This window comes from Labrus mixtus, chromosome 4 (genome assembly GCF_963584025.1).
Source record: "Labrus mixtus chromosome 4, fLabMix1.1, whole genome shotgun sequence".
NCBI lineage: Eukaryota > Metazoa > Chordata > Actinopteri > Labriformes > Labridae > Labrus > Labrus mixtus.
Genome location: NC_083615.1, coordinates 6,626,271 through 6,647,841, shown reverse-complemented (window position 1 = coordinate 6,647,841; position 21,571 = coordinate 6,626,271). Strand labels below are relative to the sequence as shown.

Genomic DNA, 21,571 nt, shown 5'->3' with positions numbered 1-21,571 from the left:
AGTTATAATGTTATACAACAAAGGTGACCTTAATTTGAATAAGAAAACTTAAAAGAGTAATGGGAAGATTGGATTGGATCATTACAAAGTTGTTGTTTTATCTGTACGTTTATATGTTTATGATTAGCTGTACATTTTTCATCTGCTGTCAAAGCCGTTCGTTTATTATGAAGGTGCAAAATAAAAGGCCTGTTTTCTGCACACTGGTATGATGCCAATGCCACTATGTCAGTTCAGCTACTCAAGCCTTTTGGACCCTACTTCCAAATGGTTTTGTCACTGTGTCAAGATGAAAGAAAATTTCAAACTGCAGTTTGGGTTCAAATGGCTCAGTGGGCACAAGGGGAATTCCCCTAGACTTTAATCCTTTTATACACCAGTTTAGTCAAACAGAAAGAGCACTGTTTTCAATACCATGTTGTATCCCTAAAATCAAGAGTGACTTAATACGGATTACAGACATGATCGAGTTCAATCCTGGGACAGACACAGCAGCATATTTAGTGTCTTTGCTACTCTTGATCTGATCATACAGATGATTAGATGGTGTGAGCTATTTTCAAAAATGACTACAACCATCATTATGGACATGTCAATACGTGCACACATTATTATATCTGATACTTCTGTGTGGAAATCCGTAGCAATGTAATAATGCTTAGAAGTGAGAAGAAGAGGGAAAAAAAGAGCTGTAAACTTCGATAACTGGTAATTGCAGTGTGACTAATGAAGTAGACAGAGAGCAGGCACCATATGGCACAAGAGTGGAATTAAGGGTCAACTTGTTGCTTTTTCAATCTCTGCACTAATTGTTTTTCTTCTCATCGCCCCCCTTTGTGGGCCCCCTCCAATAAGAAGAGCACTTTTCATGAAAGGTTAAGCTACTTTGCTGATTTGGGGTGGCCGTATTCTCCTGAGGCCATTAGTGTCATTGACAGGACCAGTATGTCACAGAGGGAATATCTGTAACCCCTCTGTTAACCACAAAGCCTTTTTAACAGAAAGCTGCGGGACGAAAAGAGTGGGACCAATATCACAACCTTTTGCTTGTACACAAATCTCTTTTTTTTTGCCTTACTAACTCTCACAAAGTATATTCATTTCACACTCATATGACACCCACATGAGATATGCAACACTACAAAATGCCACTTAAGCAGTTACTTTTGTATTGCAGAATAACTTTACATAAACAAAAAAAAACAAGTGCTTGGGGGCGCTGATGGCGTAGCGGTTAGGTCGCGCCCTATATGTAGGCTGTGGTCCTCCAGGCGGGCGGCACAGGTTTGGCTCCCACCTGCAACTCCTTTCTCATATGTCATTCCCCATTCTCTCTCCTGATGTCTTACTTTATCCAATGTCCTATCTTAATAAAGGCAAAAAACCCAAAAACATATTTTTTGGGGGGGCTTTAAGAATTTAAAATGCCTATTTATAAGAAAGAAATGTAACCGTGGTTACAGAGCTTCAATGAAGTCCTCGTCATTAGGTGCCATTTGAGAAAACTTCAGGTTACAACCTGACATATATTCTATATATAGAATAAGTTATAGTACATGTTGTGTTGAACAAAAAAGAAGTGACAATTATATCAAATATTGTACAGCAAACATGTATTTCCAGGTAAGAAGATGAAATGTTACCTGATAATGCCCTGGCCCCTTCACCAGCATTAGCAGGACCTCTCTACATTGTTTACAGAATAATATTAATAATTTCAGCTAATAATAGTTATTTTATCTGTATGTGGGTAAGAAATAAAACATATTATTTCCTTTGTCCTTTCAGGGTTCACCTTTGTTTAATATAGTTGTGCTTGTAAGCGGTGTGACTGATTGATTTACCCTTATGGACGGTAAAGATTAAGAGGATGACAAATCACCATTTGCTTACACAGCGCCTGGTGCTAATCTCCTTGTCTTCCTTCAGAAAGCCCCAGACGTCTCAGGCTCACACCCTCATTCTGGCACAAAGAGGGACAGAAGAAGACCAGTAGTAACTCTGTTGACCAACGATTACATCAGAGACAACCAGAGGACAACAGCACTGGATCATTAGAAGCAAGAATTCCTGGAGAAACTATCTGATGATCTCTGAACACCTTGACAATTAGCTTTAGTGAAAGGAACAACAGATTATTTTATTTTTTCCATATTTGTGTGGCATTGCCATGTGACCTAAATTTAATTTATTTAAAAACTCAGTCAAGGTATCTTAAAAAAAACCCATTTGAAACAGAAGAGGAACTTCTTCTGGAAACATTTATAACTTGAGGTTTAGACACTAAAACACGTGAAGATGGAGGAGCACAGGACCAAAATGAGCACGTTTTCTTCTGACAGGACGGATGACTTCACAGATGGGACTGAAGGAGGTGAGACATGTTTTTATACGCAATTGTTGTAGTATAGAATATCGATAAATAAAGGGGCTAAGGGGCAGTCGTAAATACAGTCGAATACACTAGTGGTACAATGAGGTATTCTCTATTGATCTTCAAGAGAGCTTAAAATAAAGTTGATTTCTGCAATCCCTTTTTCTACAGATAAATGTTCTGTACCGGGTAAAGCACTTGGCCAAGGCCTTCTTTGCAAAGTGTGTTCAGATGCAAGCAGTGGTAAACACTACGGCATCTATGCATGTAACGGCTGCAGTGGCTTCTTCAAGCGTAGTGTGAGAAGAAGACTCATCTACAGGTGAGCAAGAGCTTACTTTTACTTTGAATACTTTGTATATATAATCCAGGAAAACAAATGTTAATGATACATTCTTTTCAACCAGTGATTATCTTTATTCAGAAATATTTTTTGTGTGTGTAAATATTGAAGGTGTCAGGCTGGGACTGGTGGGTGCCCCGTAGACAAGGCTCATCGGAACCAGTGCCAAGCTTGTCGACTGAAGAAATGTCTCCAAGCTGGCATGAATAAAGATGGTGAGAAAACTCTCAATACCTTGATGTGTTATCAATAAATCAATCAAATGTTTTCTATCCATATAGCACCATTTTTAAAATAAGATTTTATGTCAGGACATTTACAAACGCTTTATATTATTAACAGTGACCCAACATTGTTCTGTTAATTATAAAGCACAGAACTGGAGTCAAGGGAAATCCCTATCTGTGAACTTTAACCTAAAAGTAACTTTTTTTTTTTGTTTTTAAAGATTTATTTTTGGGCATTTTTGTGCCTTTAATGGAGAGACAGGACAGTGGATAGAGTCGGAAATCAGGGAGAAAGAGAGTAGGGAAGGAGCCACAGGTCGGATTTGAACCTGGGCCGCCCGCCTGGAGGACTACAGCCTCCAGGGTTGATAGGAAAATCTGAGCTCTTTCTCGGCACGTCATTTTTTGCCATTGTGCGATTAAATGAAAAACTCTGCTGTTCAGTAATTTGTTACTCACCTGTATCTTTGGCAGCCGTGCAGAATGAGCGACAGCCTCGAAGCACAGCACATGTCAGTCTAGACGCGATATGTGTGGACACTAAAAAGCAGCATCTAACCACTATACGAGAGCTAACCTCCCCTGCCGCCTTCTCGTCAGTCATCTGTAGACCTGTGGTCACTCCCTCTGTCACCAACCCTTCCACCGTCCAGCACTGCAGCAACCCCAACAACAACCACCGCTTCATGGTCAGCCTACTGACTGCAGAGACCTGCACAAAGCTGGAGCCTGAGGATGGTAAGATCAAATGATGGAAGTTTCAATTAGGACACACAAAACAATGAAGGATTGTCATTACCTGGATTGTAACGATGCACTTCAACGTCCCAATATTTTCAACATGGCGTGCCCAGTGGAGGAGAATATCGACGTGACAACAAACGATTCACAGAGAGATCGGTCTCCCTCTGACTGCCCAATGTCCCCGTACACCTCCAACTGTTCAGAGAGTGTGTATGAAACATCAGCGCGACTCCTCTTCATGTCCGTCAAATGGGCCAAAAATCTGCCTGTTTTCGCTCACCTTCCATTCCGAGACCAGGTGAGGCTGAATGACGAATGTTTCTGTGTAGTTACACAAATTTAAATGACGTGTGAGGCTGATGAAATGTTTTCTGTGTACGACGTCCTCAGGTGATTCTCCTTGAAGAAGCTTGGAGCGAGATGTTCCTGTTGTGTGCCATCCAGTGGTCCCTCCCGCTCGACAGCTGTCCTCTCCTGTCTCTGCCAGAGCTTTCTCCCACACAGCAGGGCAAGATCGGCCTCCCCGCAGCTGACCATCGCATGCTGGAAGACATATTTAACCGCTTTAAGGCCCTCGCGGTTGACCCCACTGAGTTTGCCTGCTTGAAAGCCATTGTCCTGTTCAAACCAGGTGAGAAGTTATTCCTTCACAATGTATTGTCTGATAATAAACTGCCATTGCAACTAACGCGTGCTGTTTGATTCGCAGAGACACGCAGCCTAAAAGACCCAGAGCAGGTGGAGAATCTGCAGGACCAGTCTCAGGTGTTACTAGGCCAGCACATCCACTCGGTGTACCCCAGCCAAAGTGCCAGGTATGATTCAAATCAGAAGATCATGTTTTCATTTTTTTTTTTTTCATTCAAAAGCTAGAAAGCCAGAAACATGAAGTGAAATCCTCTTTGTTTCTGTGTTTTAAGGTTTGGGAGACTGTTACTCCTGTTGCCATCCCTCCACTTTGTGAGCCCGGAGAAAGTAGAGCAGCTTTTCTTTCACAGGACCATCGGCGGCACACCCATGGAGAAGCTGCTCTGCGACATGTTCAAAAATTAAACAAGCATTGGGGGACTCAGAATGACACTTTCAAGGGAAAAACATAATGAACCAGCCCTCTGGCAACATGTTTTCAGTTTAATAGGCTTATTCAAACTGAAGCACATTGGAATTTGTTATTTGTTACACTTTTTTGTGTGTAAATATTCAATTTTGTTATACCCCAGACTTACCCAAATTCTGTAGAAGGAAATGCTGTTTTTTTTTTTTTTTAAATTACAGGTTGTCAAAGAATATGTGTGTTTTGAATGAAGGTATTTCTTTTAAATAAATAAGGAATTTTTGGTATTGTTGCATGTCATTTGAAAATATGTTAATTTCTGGTCTTTTTTTTTGTACTTACCTGTTTTTCTGATAAACAGAAATGATCACATATGAAGACTTAATCCAAAAAGCTATGCCTGACCAATGCATATTAGAAAATACCCTTTTTTAACAACCACATTCTTGTATCCTTTCATAACATGTATGTGTTTGTGTAAAAGAAGCCATTAAAAAAATCACTCAAACATCTATGTTAAAAAAAAAAAAAAAAAAGATTTCTGGAGTGGATCTGATATGATTTTTCAAGCAGATATAAATCAATCAATAGAAATAACAAGACATGATCAGCAGTTTTTGTTCCAAACTGTGTTATTGATGGCATCTATCAGAAGAATTGAAGCGTTTAAAGTTAAATTTAACTGTAAAAATCTCTGAAATGAGACACAACTTGAGAGCCAAATGTTTCTCAACTGACTTCTGGCTTTGTCCTGTAATGGAAAGAATAGAAACTCCAGTTATGCTACAATAACGCTAGGGGGCGTTCATGAGCAAAATTGCTGAAAAGTAGCCTACGAGTCGATAAACACCGAGAAGAAGAGCTGCAGCAGATTGTAAATAATAAAAGCTAAACACGGAAGGACGAGCTGATATTACATCCTTAAGCGTCCTGCGTGTTAATGTCAGTTTTCATAAAAACGTAGCTTATGTGAGCGGGTTTGACAAACAACTAGCTGGCTTGCAGACTGAAAACTAAGATGTTATTCTTGTAGGAGAGAATAAAATAGTTATTTGAGCTAACAATGTTTAGCACCTCCTATCAGCTGCTCCCCCAAAGGGACACTACAAGTCCGAGGACTCCTGGCTTGTTTGTGGACAATGATGGCTTCACACAGAGCGGCTACCACAAAGGACTTTCATTTGATAACATGCCCAAGGTTTCCCAACATGACTTCACAGGTATGTAGAGAACATGACATCATACGTGAACACATATTGCTCTTATAACTTAATGAACAACTACATCCGGTGGAGGAGGTGGCCGGCTGAAAAACCAGCCCCCTTTTTTATTGTTACTTTTAAGTAGCCTAATTACCTTTCCAAATATGAAAGGGTTACAATTTAAGTCTGCCCAACATGCCGTCAAGGATTTATTACTGCGTAACCCAGTCGTTCCCCACCTATTTCTGCCGCCCCCCTTTGGCAGAAAAAAGTATTTTCAAGCCCTCCTACCTGTCAACATACACATAATTGACATACACTTAACACACAGCCATGCTCTTCAATTGCTCTTTATTATTTATCTCTAACATTTGTATCCACAAAGTATATGAGCTTTTTCAGTTTCAACTTAAAAAAAACTAACAAGTGGCTTTTTAAAGAGGAAGCAATTAAAAGAGATACTGTAACATTAAAGGTCCAAATGTGTGACGTCATGGGGTAGCCTCATTTCCAACTTTACCTCGAAGTCCTCTCACCAAAATTTCCCATGTCTTTTCTTCTCCTAAATTGCACACGGTTAATATTTGTTTAATGGTAAAATAGTTTTCATAAGCAAAACTTTGAGGCTCCAAAGCATCCTTTCCTATTCTTTGGAGAGTTGAATTTAACTACCTTGATGTTTGACTCCCTGACCCTGATAGAAAATAAAAAAAAGTGCAAGGTTTTAAGAAAACTACAAAAATGTATTTGCTAAACTGTTTGTAATATACAGTATATTGTGGCATATTATCATGAATGGTATTTTCTTGTACAATTGAAAAATATATTTATTTATTTATTTTCTACGTATATTTTCTGTTTTTTATTTATTATGTCACACTTTCTTTCTCACTTTTTATGTTTGTGTCAATTTTTTAATTTACATTTGTTGAACAGCTCTCATTTTTTTCTGTAATGTTCATGTTTATTTGATTTAATGTGTAAATCGGGCATTGGGCGTTAAATGAAATAGAAATAAATAACAATGTTCTCAGAGACAGACACTCTTTTGTTTCTTTTCTTCCAGATACATCACAGGGTTGGCTGTCATGGATTTGTAACCTGATTGTCATCATCCTCGTCTACGTCTGCACCTTCATAACATTTCCTATAACGGGATGGTTTGTATTAAAGGTAAGTTGAAATGGTCCTCAACAGTTTCACTGGATGTAAAATATATTTTTTGGTAATAAAATAAACCATTGTTGACCCATTTTTCCCCCCTGTAGACCGTGCCTAACTACCAGAGGATCGTAGTGTTTCGTTTGGGTCGAGTTTGCTCTCCAAAAGGCCCCGGTATCGTCCTCGTGCTGCCCCTCATCGACCAGTGGCAGAGAGTAGACCTACGCACCCGAGCTTTTAACATCCCTCCATGCCAGGTATGATAAATGATGAAACCCTTTTGGACAGACAGTAGTAGTAGGTGATGTGAGATAATATAGTTAAAACCATGGCTTTTTGTAGTCCCCTGCTATAGCCTCATATTAGAGCATTAGATCAAACTTTGATAGATTAAGTTTAGATCATAGGATGGATTTTTTAATTTTAATAATGTCTCTTTGTACCTGGAGTAATTTGCACTGTAAAGTTGACATCTGAGCCACTTTCAACTTCAGCACCATCACTGAATCAAGCAGAGCATTATGTAAAGATGTCATATTTTAAATATTTGATTCTTTTACAATAAAACTGAATCTAAGGTTTCTTTTTCACCAACTATTCCAAGTAACATTTCTGATATGGCTGTGATACATTTTGACCAGCAGGTGGCACTCATGTTGCACTGTTGATCAGTGGGAAACTGGTGACTGTCACCTCATATTTATACTGAGTAACAAGTTTTTCTGGGGGGGAACTGCTGATTGTGTTTTGTGTTCCTTATAATACAAACATTGATTCCATAAACTTTAGACTTTAAACATTTGGGCTCCAAATCATCCTTTCCTTTTTTTTTGGAGGGTTGAATTTGACTTGCTTGATAACTCCCTGGCCCTGATAGAAATTTTTAAAAAGCACAAGGTTTTAAAAAAACTACAAAAACATTTTGGATATATGGTTGTATGATCAATTTTGACCAGCAGGTGGCACTCCCATTGCTCTGTTGATCAGTTGTCCATAAATTTTAGACTTATATGCAAATTCACACCTGGTTGCAAAGTTTTGTTTTTTAATCTTAATCATGTATCACAGTTATGAGTTTGTTTTTATTTGATCTATGAGGAAACTGGTCACAGGTCCAGTACTTAAACGCTTCACTGTATTTCAACAGAGTCGAGGTGTCAGTCTCATGTCACATCAGGTCTGTCCTTCCCAGGGGGCAGAATTTGTGAACCGTATAGTAAGCCTTACAGAGCCAATACCTTTTAGTCAGTCTGCATTTAGAAATTCAAGAGCTGTTTCAATATTCCATAGTTTGTAACAAATTGTTAAATTACCAGTTCTGGGTCCACGCTCATGTAAAATATAATTCTGCTACTGTAGGTGAATACTCTGGATGGCGGTGTTTTGTTAGTGGGGGCAGACATCCAGTTCAGGATCTGGAACCCCGTCATGTCAGTGATATCGGTCCAGGACCTGAACGCCTCAAGCAGGATGGCGGCACAGAATGCTTTGACCCACAGCCTGTCCAAGAAGAGCGTCAGAGAGATCCAAAGTGGGAGAGTTAAGCTGGGAGAATATCTTGGGGTGAGATATTCTCTTTCTTTTTTTTTGTCTGGGTTTTGTTTTTTCTGCATCACATCCACCTGATATCCCTTATCGCTCTGTTCAGATGGACTTGAATGAATTAACTCGACACTGGGGACTGGAGGTGGACAGAGTAGAGCTTACCCTTGGCTCTCTAATAAAAGCACCAGAGGAAAGTCTCTCTGGATCCCTCATCATGCCTCCCTCTGTGCCTGGACTGGAAGGCCTCACTGGTCCCATTCAGCAGCTGGCCATGCACTTTCTAGGTCAGAGTGGAATTTCACAGCCTAAACAAGGTATTGAACCAAAACAAAATACAAAGTATTTTTACAAAATGCAGCAATTGTGAGAATTGTATGATACATCTGTGGCTTTTTATTCTTCAGAGGAAACAATAACTTTCATAGATGAACTCATCGGGCCCACTGAGGCAGTTGTGGTTACACCAGGCTCGGTTGAGGAGCTGCTTGGTGCGGTGAAGCTCCTGCTTTCTGAAGCTTTGGTCCAGCAGGTTGGGGCCTGCTTCCAGTTTGATATCAGCTCAAAAGATGGACAGCAGTGCAGTTACTACGTGGACTTGAGCCAAGGTAAGGCACACATCGCTGTAAATGTGCAAAATGTATTGAGATAAATTCATCATAACTCTGATGGAACAGAAACAAGAGTGCTGTGACACACATTTTTAAACATCTCCTTCTCTCTCTGTATGTGTTGTGTTTGTGTGTAGGCAGCGGTGCAGCAGGCGCAGAGTCCATGTGCAGAGAACCAGATGTCAAACTGAGTATGAGTGACAGCGACCTTCTCGCCATGTTCCGGGGCGAGCTAAGACCATTTGCTGCTTACACGAGTGGCAGACTGAAAATCCAGGGAGACATTAAGACTGCTATGAAACTTGAGGAACTCATAAAGCTTGTTAAGGGATAACTGCTATAGTCATTTTATAGATTATTTAATTAACCTTTCTTTGTTTTGTTGTGAAGTAAATGCTTTTCATGTGTGCACTTTGAAGGAATATTAATACTTTTTTAGGTCAGAGACTGGTTTTAGATGAGTTTCATTTCATTGCACAGTTAGTGCAAACTGTAAAAACCTCTCTAACCAGACTGAGCTCTGGCCAAAATGAATTTGTCAGTGATAGGAAGCAGCAAACTTACCCAAAGATCTGAAGTGGCCTTAGCTTTTTCTCTGAAAAGCAACAAGACACAGTGAAAAACCATCGCCAAAGGGGGAACTGCCTGGACTCCTTGAGGACTCTTTTACACTGAACTGAAAACGGGAAATGCACTCCGATTCACATATTAATTTTAATCCGACATTAGAGGACTTTTCTTAAATGGAATGAAAAAATTAAATCATACCTATAAAATAAATGTCAATATGAACAATTGGAGCCTGATTTTGTTTTTCACAAGTAACTACAATTGTCACATATCAAAACAAATTTGTGTTTGCAAAGATAACAGACTTTCTGAAGGTCGTCAGGCCCGATTTGAATTCATCATGCTCCTTCAAGTTACTGAGAAACCCTTTAAACAGAAATGTGTTTGCTGGATTTTTTTTAGCATTTAAAATATCCAGTAAGTATCCTAAATCAGACATACTGTGCTGTGGTTTATTCTATTAACATGTTAAGTTCAGCAGAACAGCCTTGATCAGCACAGACAGGGGGGGCTGACTATTTAGACCAGCCCCCTTCATCTCTGGGGAGAGCCAGTGTATTCCGAAAGTATAGCACAGTTGGGATTTTTGTTGTCAGGATGGCAAAGTGGAGTGTGTGGCGCAGTCCTGTGATGCTCCCCTTGTCCTGGATAGATGAGCTGACTACGACGGGTGTGCGTTATAGCAGCAGTATGCCCGTGACCAGGCAGGCATATTCAGAGAACAGCAGCAGCAGCAGCATCGTTCGGCCTTTCAATGAGATTCCCGGACTGTGGAAAAACGGGGTGGCCAACTTGTACCACTTTTGGAAACTGGATGGCTTCAAAAACCTGCACCGCATCATGTTGCAGAACTTCAACACTTTTGGACCCATTTACAGGTATGAAGGGAAGTGAGACGCTAACATAGAGCTGTGTGTGTGTGTGACATATTTCAACCGTCAAGATAAATAACAAGTAGATAAAACAAATGATTCCATCACTATTTTGTAAACACTTCTTTGTGCAAGTACAAATGTTGTTGTTTATTACAATGTGTCTCACATTCCACAAGGTCACGTTTTCTGAAAACAAGATAAGAGATTTTCTACCCTTTCCGTCTCTGTATGGCAGAGAGAAAATAGGTTATTATGAAAGCGTAAACATCATCAATCCTGAAGATGCTGCCATCCTGTTCAAAGCGGAGGGCCATTACCCTAAAAGGCTGAAAGTTGAAGCGTGGACATCATACAGAGATTACAGGAATCGCAAATATGGAGTTCTACTCAAGTATGTGCTGTTGTTTCTCCTTATTACCAACTTTAAATGCAGCTTCACCAATACTTAGAAACTTAAACGAAACTAAGGTTTGGTCTTCAAGATAGTGCCCTGCTAGAATTAATTAATTCAACATCCAATTATCACACAGGGACGGAGAGGACTGGAGGTCAAACCGTGTGATTCTCAATAAGGAGGTGATTTCCCCGAAGGTGCTGGAAAACTTTGTGCCTTTGCTGGAGGAAGTGGGCGAGGATTTTGTGGCCAGGGTTCACAAGAAGATTCAGCGTAGTGGCCAGAACAAATGGACCACTGACCTTTCTCAAGAACTCTTTAAATATGCACTGGAGTGTGAGAATGACTTTGATCTCTCTTCATATTACAAAGCATCCTTTAGTGCACTCACTGTGTAAGTCACAGTCAAGTTTTTTTTTTTCCTTGTCCTTGTCTTATTTTGACTCTGTCCTCACACAGCGGTGGGCTCGGTGCTCTATGGGGAGCGTCTTGGTCTAATGCTTGACTACATTGACCCTGAAGCTCAACATTTCATTGACTGCATCACCCTCATGTTCAAGACTACCTCGCCTATGCTGTACATCCCTCCTGCTCTGCTGCGGCAGATTGGTGCAAAGGTGTGGCGGGACCATGTGGATGCCTGGGATGGGATCTTCAACCAAGGTAGAAGCACCGGGAATATCATTTTGTAGTTTCGGTTGGGCGTCATGAGTTTGTTAAGTTTGGCACGAAAGTCACATTCTGCTCTATGTGGAGCATTTTTAAACTTCAGAAAATATCTTTTGCTTAGCGGACCGCTGCATCCAGAACATCTACAGGCAGCTACGACAGGACACCAGCTCCTCAAACAAATACCCAGGAGTCCTTGCTAGGCTGCTCTTGCTAGACAAGCTGTCCATAGAAGATATCAAGGCCAGCATCACTGAACTAATGGCTGGAGGAGTAGATACAGTGAGCCAAAAATCGAACTCAATAGCCATTTCCTGTCCAGAGTGTTGCCTTTAACAGCTTTCTTAAGTCTGCGTCTTTCTATTTGGTGTTTCAGACTTCCATAACTCTGCTGTGGACATTGTATGAACTAGCTAGACACCCCAACCTCCAGGAGGAGCTGAGAGCAGAGGTAGCTTCAGCTCGGGCTGAGAGCCAGGGAGACATGCTTGAGATGCTGAAGAGGATTCCACTGGTGAAAGGAGCTTTGAAGGAAACACTCAGGTGAAACACTGGATACATCATGCTGTACTGTAGATATGTAAGGGAATAAATTATAGCAACTCAAGACTCGGATTGTTTTTATGCTATTCTGATTTTATGCAGTTTTTTCCAACTACACACAAAGTCAAAAAGTCTCCTTTTAAAACAGAATTGTCACTTTGTTTTCTCAGGTTACACCCTGTTGCAGTGAGCTTGCAAAGATACATTTCGGAGGATGTCATCATTCAAAATTACCACATCCCCTCAGGGGCAAGAGGCTATTTAATAACGTCATCATCTAATTATGTTTTTGTATTTAAGCTTTTTCAAGGAACTGAGCAAATATTGAAAGCATATAGCGTGACTCACCTTTTTTTGTACATGTGTTTTAGACTCTGGTACAGTTAGGACTGTACGCGATGGGGAGAGACCCCAAAGTGTTTCTCCATCCGGAGCAGTATCGGCCCTCCCGCTGGCTGAGGACAGAGACGCACTACTTCAGAAGCCTGGGCTTCGGCTTCGGCCCGCGTCAGTGTTTAGGCCGCAGGATAGCTGAGACCGAGATGCAAATCTTCCTCATCCATGTGAGAAATGCACGCAATAAAAGGAGGAGCGTCACCATATTCTGTGGCAATTATACGCTTATGATGAACTGCTTGCCTCATCTCCTGTCTTTGCAGATGCTTGAGAACTTCAGAGTGGAGAAACAGCGCCATGTGGAAGTGCAAAGTACCTTCGAGCTTATTCTCTTACCGGAAAAGCCAATCATCTTGACTCTGAAGCCGCTAAAGACCAATCGGTAACACCAAGTTATAAAGAAAAATCTACTAAAGCCTTCATAACATCTTCCAACCTAAGATGCCGATGGAGAGCAAATAAAGACATTAGGAATGAAAAAGCTAAACATTTGGCATGAACGAATTACCTCGCGTATACCATAACATGCCAACAGAATAATTATACACTATGTGCAAAGTATTACTTGATGTGTGATCTGAGTAATGATGGAAATGTGAAGTCCATATGTACAACTTATTAAAAATGTTGAATGTACATTGAATGTACAAAGAGTAATTGTTTTATTAGATTTGAAATAACTACCAGTGTCTCTATAAACCAGTGATGAATAAAACAAATTCTTAAAATATGTCATGTGATGTATTATTTTATTATACATATTTAGTTCATGTGTGTGTGTGTCTGTGTTTAATGGGTCAACAGTTCAGTGTAATATTTGCAGGTCACTTTATAGGCTTCTGGCTCCTCTCTCTGCTTTGCTGATACAATGATCCTGATTTAGACCTCTATAAGAAGCAGAAAATCATTCTGTCAAATATGTATGATAAAACTCCTTCAGCACAGCTTGTGTGAGGTAAATTGGAGGAAAATGTTAATGCACTCTGCTTACCGATGGATTATTAAGAAAGATGGTGGTGGATGTTCGGACAAAGCCGTGCTTGTGCTCGCTCAGTTTGGTCATCATTTCCTGTTTCTCTCTCCCCCACTGCTTCGAATTCTCCTCCAACTGTAATACAAGCCAAGAAAGACAAAGCATCATCTGATGTACAGCTCAAAAAGTACATTTAACATACAGTAAACAGTAGAAAGTTATTTTTTTAGATTTTCACCTGGGCCTCCAGCGTTTGGACTCTTGCCTCAGCCTGCTCCACTTTGTGAAGTAATCTCAGTCTCTCATGGAGTGGCAGTGCGTCTTTTGTCTGAGGGAAACATAAAACATAAATCCATTAATCAGAGATTTCATTAACTGCAACATCAAATTTGGTTAAAGAAATAATGTTGTAATGTGTAATGAATTATATATTCATGTAGTCAAGGCCGAGCTTTAGTCAATCCATAACCTTAAGGCCGAGCTTTAGTCAATCCATAACCCTTCTTTCTGGGTAAAGTCTTGCACCTGTTTTCATTTTTTGAATTCTAAATATTACAATTTACCCGGTCTGAATACTGGCATGAATGTGTTGTTGGAGTACCTGTTCTGACTGCTGGATAAAAACGGGGTTAGGCTGCTGTTGAAATCTGTGCAGCTCTTCTCTGAGGCGAGTGTTTTCTGCTGCTAGGGCCGACTCGATCTCCTCCTTTCTTTTGTCATTCTCTCCTACAAGGCATCAAGAGAAGTTCTGGCTACAACAAATGTTGTTTTTTGTAAACAGAAATTGTTATCTTACTTGACTGAGTCCTCCCACCTCTTTGCTTTTTTACCATCAGTCTGTTGTCACCACTCTGCTTATTGTTTCCACTGAGTTTGCTCTCCAAAGCTTTCTCCATCTCCTCAATGACCTGAAACATTATGATGACACAAGTGTACAGAATAATACAATCATCACTCTGTAAAATCAGATGCCACTAAGTGCATAAGAGCGGATGTAGCTGACCTTTTCCTGCTGTTTCACTGTGCCCTCCAAAGATGCCATCTTTGCCAGGCAATTCTGTTGATCGTCCAGCTGCAGCTTATGGACTCTCTGAAGCTTCAGTAGCTCCTTCTCACTGTCATTCTTCTGCAACACACACACACACACACACACACACACACACACACACACACACACACACACACACACACACACACACACACACACACACACACACACACACACACACACACACACACACACACACACACACACACACACACACACACACACACACACACCATTTTCATAACAAATTTGCATCAATCAAAATTATGAATAATGTTCTTTAAGGCTATACGAGTCAGTGGTATAGTTTGGTATGATATGGTATGTTATAGTTTGGTATAGTTTGGTATGATATGGTATAGTTTGGTATGATATGGTATAGTTTGGTATGATATGGTATGGTATAGTTTGGTATGGTATAGTTTGGTATGATATGGTATAGTTTGGTATGATATGGTATAGTTTGGTATGATATGGTATGGTATAGTTTGGTATGGTATAGTTTGGTATGGTATGGTATAGTTTGGTATGATATGGTATGGTATAGTTTGGTATGGTATAGTTTGGTATGGTATGGTATAGTTTGGTATGATATGGTATGGTATAGTTTGGTATGGTATAGTTTGGTATGATATGGTATGGTATAGTTTGGTATGGTATGGTATGGTATAGTTTGGTATGATATGGTATGGTATAGTTTGGTATGGTATAGTTTGGTATGGTATGGTATGGTATAGTTTGGTATGATATGGTATAGTTTGGTATGGTATGTTATGGTATAGTTTGGTATGATATGGTATGGTATAGTTTGGTATGGTATAGTTTGGTATGGTATGGTATAGTTTGGTATGATATGGTATGGTATAGTTTGGTATGGTATAGTTTGGTATGGTATGGTATAGTTTGGTATGATATGTTATGGTATATTTTGGTATGGTATAGTTTGGTATGATATGGTATAGTTTGGTATGGTATGTTATGGTATAGTTTGGTATGATATGGTATGGTATAGTTTGGTATGGTATAGTTTGGTATGGTATGGTATAGTTTGGTATGATATGGTATGGTATAGTTTGGTATGGTATAGTTTGGTATGGTATAGTTTGGTATGATATGTTATGGTATATTTTGGTATGGTATAGTTTGGTATGGTATGGTATAGTTTGGTATGGTATGGTATAGTTTGGTATGATATAGTTTTGTATGGTATGGTATAGTTTAGTATGATATGGTGTTGTAAGGTATGGTATGGTATTATATGGTATGGTATAGTTTGGTATGATATGGTGTTATATGGTATAGTTTTGTATGGTATATTTTGGTATGATATAGTTTGGTATGGTATAGTTTTGTATGGTATGGTATATTTTGGTATGATATGGTATGGTATAGTTTGGTATGATATGGTATGGTATAGTTTGGTATGATATGGTATGGTATGGTATAGTTTGGTATGATATGGTGTTGTATGGTATAGTTTGGTATGATATGGTATAGTTTGGTATGATATGGTGTTGTATGGTATAGTTTGGTATGATATGGTATAGTTTGGTATGATATGGTGTTGTATGGTATAGTTTGGTATGATATGGTATAGTTTGGTATGATATGGTGTTGTATGGTATAGTTTGGTATGATATGGTGTTGTATGGTATAGTTTGGTATGATATGGTATAGTTTGGTATGATATGGTGTTGTATGGTATAGTTTGGTATGATATGGTGTTGTATGGTATAGTTTGGTATGATATGGTGTTGTATGGTATAGTTTGGTATGATATGGTGTTGTATGGTATAGTTTGGTATGGTATGGTACGGTAAGAACAATTAACTAAATAAACACCACACATTCACTTGCATGAACTTAATTTCTGAAGTCTAAATGTAGGCAATCTTTCCACCTTGATGAGGTCATTCTGCAGCTGTTGGATCCTTTCCCTTTGCGAGGCGGCCTTACTGATCTCACTGGCAACCTTGAGCTTTAGGGAGGCTAAAACAAACACAAGGACGATACAAACAGTTAATTTATCCACCTATTGAGACATGTATTGTGCTGTTTATAGGCTACATAAAAAAGTTTAAAACTAAGAAATGACAGCATAGTTTATCCAAGACGAGAAATGCATTTGATATGTAAATATGATATTTAAACTTGAATGACTTTTCAAACAAACATGTCAGTTCTGGGGCTCAGACATTGAAACAGTGCTGATCTAAACCTTCATCAATAAAACTTTTGAAATTCAAGTGATTTTCTGTTGGACGGGAAATCAGTCTGGTTTCTTTGCTTTGCTGCCAAGCAGACAGGCCATCAGGAACATCCTTTCACTGAGGGTCACAGACTGTCCTTCAGGAGATAAGGGATGTACCACCCGCACAGCTTATCAGGGTCCATGGCCTAAATGAGCAGTCTTATCAGAAAACGTCACAGTCTGCTTGGGAATAGACACTCACAAGGGTTACGAAGCACACAGTGAGCCATCTTTTACTTCACTGTTGTTTCATGGGGGCCTTAAATCCTCAAAAACATGAAGTGAAGTTTTGACAGCTGCTTGGGTGGATACAAATATTTCTGACATGAAATAATCAAAATGACTTTCTTCCTTTAATCAAGTTTAAGTGAGCAGAAAATTGTACTGCTTTTTTCTCAGGCTCACAGAAGAAGGGATGCATATACAACATATATACAGTTTAATACACATGTAGTGGAAACCCACGATGCTCTGCAGTGGCTTACCTATATGTTTAGAAACCTCTGCATTGGTCATGGTTTCAATGTCTGAGTCATTCAGATGATCTCGGTCGAGGTCCTGGTGCAGAGACCGGTCAATGCGGAGCCGGCTGTTTTCTGCCTCCAACGTCACCACCTGCGTCCTCAGCTCTATGATGTCTTCTGCCATCTTGCTCATGGCTGAGCGGTAGTTTTCAACCTCCTGATGGAGAGTTACAGTGCTGAAGTGAGGTATTCTTTTAAATTGGTATATAGACAATTAAAATTGATTTAAATTAAACCAAAATTATAAGTTGTTCAGAAGCAGTTAGGTTGGATTGCAGCTATTGGAGTGAATCAAGTCTTCAAACATTTCTGGCTGGATTTTATAAACAAACTGAAATAAACCAGTTCCATCCAATCAAATTGATCGCACAATACAACCTTTTGTATTGTTTATTATATCATTATGCATTTATTGGAATTGCTTAACCTTATAAAGATATAGTAGATGAAGTAGGTACCTTTGAGACCTTGATCTATCATTGGTGTAAACAATGTTTTTAGAAATGTAAAATGTACATTTATGCAATTTGATTTGATTTTGTCTCTCAAAACTAACAAATTCCCAACCAGTAGAAATATAGTCCTATGAAGATCATGATTACAATTATCAATTGTGTTTTTGTTAAACAAAAACCTGGAAAACATTAAGAAAGAAGAGCTCATCCTGGAGAGCCAAAAATGTGGATTTCAGAATCTGATCCAGCCTGAAGCTCACAGGGAAACTTCACCAGTCTGAGTCAAAATAAAAAAGAATACAATTAAAAAATAAACACTAACTTGGTGGGCAAAAAAATACAAAAACAGATTCCAAAAGAAATATTCCTAGAAACCTGCTGGGACGAACTTGTTCCTGAGCAGTTCTTTTGATCACCACTAGATGTCTCTTCAGCTCCATCTTTAAGAGTTGTTGACCCCAGGTTGTAGTAAACGAGCCAGTTCTGAACATACTAAACATACTGAAAGGATCTAAGAACATCCATGATCTGTCTGTGAGTAAATGAATAATGTACATTTGTCTTGGTTCTGATAACTACATTACACTGGATAGGACATAACTGGACGTCAAAAGAGACCATACTATGACAACAAGTGTGAAGCTCCTGTATTTGATTGTCGGGTAAGGTTGAGGCACAATGAATTCATATGTCAGCCTCCTGAGATCCAATGGGACAATAATACCCTCTCCTGTGAAAGCCTTTAGTCATGGGAGCTTTGACTGGGGGTTCAGGACAAATCCTAGTTGAGCATGCTGCCATTCTCTGAAATCCCATTGTGTCAATTTTAGAGGAAAAATCATGTCAAAAAAATCTATGAGTTATTTTCTTAGCAAAACAGACGGAACAGCTTTACATTTTACAAAAAGCTCATGTACATTTTTTCCTTCTGTCTTGTTACCCTCTTAAACATTCCTCACAGACTTAAGCTGCTTTCCAGGAATGAGACTGGTGCAGAGCTGTTATCAAGACATTTCTCTCTGAAAGGCACATGCATGTTGCAGCCCATTGTACTTCTTCACACACACATTGAATAGACAGAATAGGATGGAGATTGAGAGCAGTAGTCCAGCTGCATGTATGAGGAGGGGGGGGGGGGGGGGGGGGGGGGGGGCGATTAGGGGATTCCAATCTTGGATGGTGTGGTTGTGACTCCCTTGGGACAGGAGGGTGAAATTGAGCATCTAATTGAAAGGGCAGGGACAAGGTGACAATCATGACTGTAGATGAGATGGTGTCTCTGTTGGGGGGCCCACAGGCATGATGGGAAGGACGGCTCCCCATGATGAGTGTGGAGAGTCCCATCGTGTGTGAAAAATAAGAGTCTGTCTCTCCCTATTGGAGCTTTACTCCCCTGTCTTACCTTTGAAGACATTAAAGTGGCCTCACTGTCATACACGCTGTCACTTTAGGACACTTCTATTCCAGACGGAAGGCAGCTGGATTGCACTGTGAGGATAATTAATCAGGTTTTCTTAACCTTTAGAACTATGTATGTTAGTAAGACACAGTACAAATTGAATTTACATAGTGACATTGTGGAAATTAATATCCAAATCTCTGCCTTTTTATAAACATCTTACATTGAATTTGAACCATTTTCCATCAGCAGAAAAATGCAGGATTCGTTTTTAAACCATTCTAGGGCCCTTGCACGAGTTCAGCCTCATTGACTCAAATCGTCCTTGTTTAAAATCCGAGAAATGTTCACGCATTTATACTTTAGGCTATTATATGTCCAAACTGTGTGATCACGTTCAATTGCCTCGGCACATCCGACTCCCTTACTCTCTGTCCGCTAACCAAACCTGACATTTAAGATTGCTTTTGTCATTGATTCAAGAGTTTTAGTGTCAATGAGGGTCTAATTACCTTAGTTTGGAGGCTGCTGATCTCCGCCATGCTCGGATCATCCTCAAAGACATGCAGGGGAGGTCTAAGATAGGAACAATGAAGGAAAGTAAAAATAACTAATTGGGGAATCAATAGAGACATCCATAAGTATTACTATCTTTTTGCATGTTGCCTGCATTACCGTTTATGTGGAGGATGTATCTGATAGGTATGGTTGATGTTGGGTTGGTTAGCTGGCTTCTTTAGATGCTGTTGGGTTTCTTTGTGGATCTTAGTCTTCACTCCCTTGAAGATGAAGTGATTATTTGGTAGAATCTGTGCCAGGGCATTGTGGGATGGAAGGTTGTATCTATTATTCTGAAAGTGAAGAGGACATATTGTGGTTACTGACAAATTTCCACGATGAGATAGACATTTTCTTAGGGACAGAAAAAATCCCCTAAATCCCACAGTATCTTAGAGTAAATATAATTGAATGTAAATCAATAGTATGAGGCATCAATAGTATAAGAGACAAAGGCACTGAACTGTGTGCTTGTCTCTTTAAATTACTTCCTAGCTTGACTTTGGGTTAGTCCGTTGCGAAAATGTCTTGTCAGCAAACAGTTATAGGAAACATCTGCCATTAATGGATAACAAGCATAAAATGTGTGGTGATAACAGGAAATAAAGAATCCACTGACCTTGACAATATTTTTTTAAAAATCGCCTCAAACAGCTATAAACAATGTGTTGCGAAATAGAGGCTCTATAAAATGTGGTGCAAGTTGCCAGGTAAAGAAATAGCCTACACAGCACTGACCATTTTCACACAGCAACTATTCTCCTCTTGAATAATTCTCAGGGCAGGAAGCTGATATGCTGATGTCCTACTGTTGAGTTTGAGGATGTGAGTTGTATAAAGTTCGGGTCAGATAAATCATAATCAGTTCACCACTGCTTGAATGATCAACACCTGAAAACACCATGGATGGAGAAATCTGGAGGTAATTGGCCCATATTCAGTGGTACAAAAAACATGCCAGTATGGACATTAACATTAAGTAACTACATTAGCTATTCAAAAGTACACTCAGTTTACTGCACATTGCACATTTCATGTTTACTTTTTCTTTAGATTTAATTTTATTTAACATTTTGTTTCGGAGACAAACGCAATTTCGATTCCACTGTATGTCTGGCATATTTTGAAATTGACAATAAAGTTGACTTTGACTAAAAAGTGGCTAAATGTTGACATTAGGATCTGTCTAACGATAGTTCAAATAGTGTTTTCATTTTTAAAAAATGGAGAAGTGTCTCACTCATACAACCTAGAGGGCAATAATACACTATAACATCATTTGAGTGTAACTTCAGAGGGAAAGGGGTAGCTGTTTGAAAATGACTTTTTGTTTTACCAGCTTAACTTTTAATGATTAATCTGATATCTGAGGACAGTTGATTGTACAATTTATATTCATGACACGTTTGAAAAATGACCCTACTTCTGGTTAGAGTCTCCAAGACACCAGAACTACAAAGAGGTCGAATACACTCTGGAAAATCACAGACAAGGAACATGAATCTGGTTATTTAAACATTTGCATTATTTCCTTAACAGTGTGAGTGAGCAACCTTGATTTACATCTGCAACGTGAATCTTAAATCTACCACTTGGGTTTTTACAGAAATAGAAGCTTTTATCTAAAACAAAAAAAAAGTTGTAGCATTGAGCCCTGA

At 39.4% G+C, this 21,571-nt stretch overlaps 4 protein-coding genes across 6 annotated transcripts in view; 3 read left to right on the top strand and 1 right to left on the bottom strand.

Annotated features, from left to right (window-relative positions):
- The first annotated feature begins 2,221 nt into the window (after positions 1 to 2,221).
- Positions 2,222 to 4,976, top strand: nr2e3 (nuclear receptor subfamily 2, group E, member 3). Its single transcript, XM_061035436.1, has 8 exons — positions 2,222 to 2,374; positions 2,546 to 2,696; positions 2,829 to 2,932; positions 3,419 to 3,682; positions 3,799 to 3,986; positions 4,079 to 4,319; positions 4,398 to 4,503; positions 4,609 to 4,976. Exons 1-8 carry the CDS (start codon positions 2,299 to 2,301, stop codon positions 4,739 to 4,741), a joined length of 1,263 nt encoding a protein of 420 aa, XP_060891419.1. The 5' UTR covers positions 2,222 to 2,298; the 3' UTR covers positions 4,742 to 4,976.
- Positions 4,977 to 5,590: 614 nt separating this feature from the next.
- Positions 5,591 to 10,053, top strand: stoml1 (stomatin (EPB72)-like 1). The gene is made up of 7 exons (XM_061035435.1): positions 5,591 to 5,962; positions 7,011 to 7,117; positions 7,213 to 7,362; positions 8,465 to 8,668; positions 8,754 to 8,964; positions 9,055 to 9,255; positions 9,396 to 10,053. Exons 1-7 carry the CDS (start codon positions 5,806 to 5,808, stop codon positions 9,590 to 9,592), a joined length of 1,227 nt encoding a protein of 408 aa, XP_060891418.1. The 5' UTR covers positions 5,591 to 5,805; the 3' UTR covers positions 9,593 to 10,053.
- A 357-nt stretch (positions 10,054 to 10,410) lies between these two features.
- LOC132972527 (cholesterol side-chain cleavage enzyme, mitochondrial) lies at positions 10,411 to 13,435 on the top strand. Its single transcript, XM_061035434.1, has 9 exons — positions 10,411 to 10,706; positions 10,939 to 11,094; positions 11,234 to 11,433; positions 11,557 to 11,760; positions 11,888 to 12,048; positions 12,143 to 12,309; positions 12,480 to 12,558; positions 12,681 to 12,872; positions 12,969 to 13,435. Exons 1-9 carry the CDS (start codon positions 10,426 to 10,428, stop codon positions 13,089 to 13,091), a joined length of 1,563 nt encoding a protein of 520 aa, XP_060891417.1. The 5' UTR covers positions 10,411 to 10,425; the 3' UTR covers positions 13,092 to 13,435.
- ccdc33 (coiled-coil domain containing 33) overlaps positions 13,436 to 21,571 on the bottom strand; it is a 48,717-nt gene continuing 40,581 nt past the window's right edge. For all 3 annotated transcript variants that reach the window (XM_061035431.1, XM_061035432.1, XM_061035433.1), the window contains 10 exons: positions 20,031 to 20,206; positions 19,868 to 19,931; positions 17,463 to 17,658; positions 16,627 to 16,715; positions 14,682 to 14,804; positions 14,493 to 14,586; positions 14,280 to 14,404; positions 13,917 to 14,006; positions 13,697 to 13,813; positions 13,436 to 13,592 (listed from right to left, as the gene is read on the bottom strand). In XM_061035431.1, coding sequence (XP_060891414.1) covers positions 13,530 to 13,592; positions 13,697 to 13,813; positions 13,917 to 14,006; positions 14,280 to 14,404; positions 14,493 to 14,586; positions 14,682 to 14,804; positions 16,627 to 16,715; positions 17,463 to 17,658; positions 19,868 to 19,897 — 927 coding nt within the window. In that variant the 5' untranslated portion in view covers positions 19,898 to 19,931; positions 20,031 to 20,206 and the 3' untranslated portion in view covers positions 13,436 to 13,529. The remainder of the gene's footprint in view (positions 13,593 to 13,696; positions 13,814 to 13,916; positions 14,007 to 14,279; positions 14,405 to 14,492; positions 14,587 to 14,681; positions 14,805 to 16,626; positions 16,716 to 17,462; positions 17,659 to 19,867; positions 19,932 to 20,030; positions 20,207 to 21,571) is intronic.

Bases quoted from the DNA above. Each gene is read 5' to 3' on its own strand.
- nr2e3 (XM_061035436.1), top strand. From the start codon at position 2,299: ATGGAGGAGCACAGGACCAAAATGAGCACGTTTTCTTCTGACAGGACG. The intron at 2,375-2,545 runs GTGAGACATGTT...CTTTTTCTACAG, and splicing joins CACAGATGGGACTGAAGGAG to ATAAATGTTCTGTACCGGGT. The intron at 4,504-4,608 runs GTATGATTCAAA...CTGTGTTTTAAG, and splicing joins TACCCCAGCCAAAGTGCCAG to GTTTGGGAGACTGTTACTCC.
- stoml1 (XM_061035435.1), top strand. From the start codon at position 5,806: ATGTTTAGCACCTCCTATCAGCTGCTCCCCCAAAGGGACACTACAAGT. The intron at 7,363-8,464 runs GTATGATAAATG...CTGCTACTGTAG, and splicing joins TTAACATCCCTCCATGCCAG to GTGAATACTCTGGATGGCGG. The intron at 8,965-9,054 runs GTATTGAACCAA...TTTATTCTTCAG, and splicing joins AATTTCACAGCCTAAACAAG to AGGAAACAATAACTTTCATA.
- LOC132972527 (XM_061035434.1), top strand. From the start codon at position 10,426: ATGGCAAAGTGGAGTGTGTGGCGCAGTCCTGTGATGCTCCCCTTGTCC. The intron at 11,761-11,887 runs GTAGAAGCACCG...TCTTTTGCTTAG, and splicing joins GGATGGGATCTTCAACCAAG to CGGACCGCTGCATCCAGAAC. The intron at 12,049-12,142 runs GTGAGCCAAAAA...TTGGTGTTTCAG, and splicing joins TGGCTGGAGGAGTAGATACA to ACTTCCATAACTCTGCTGTG.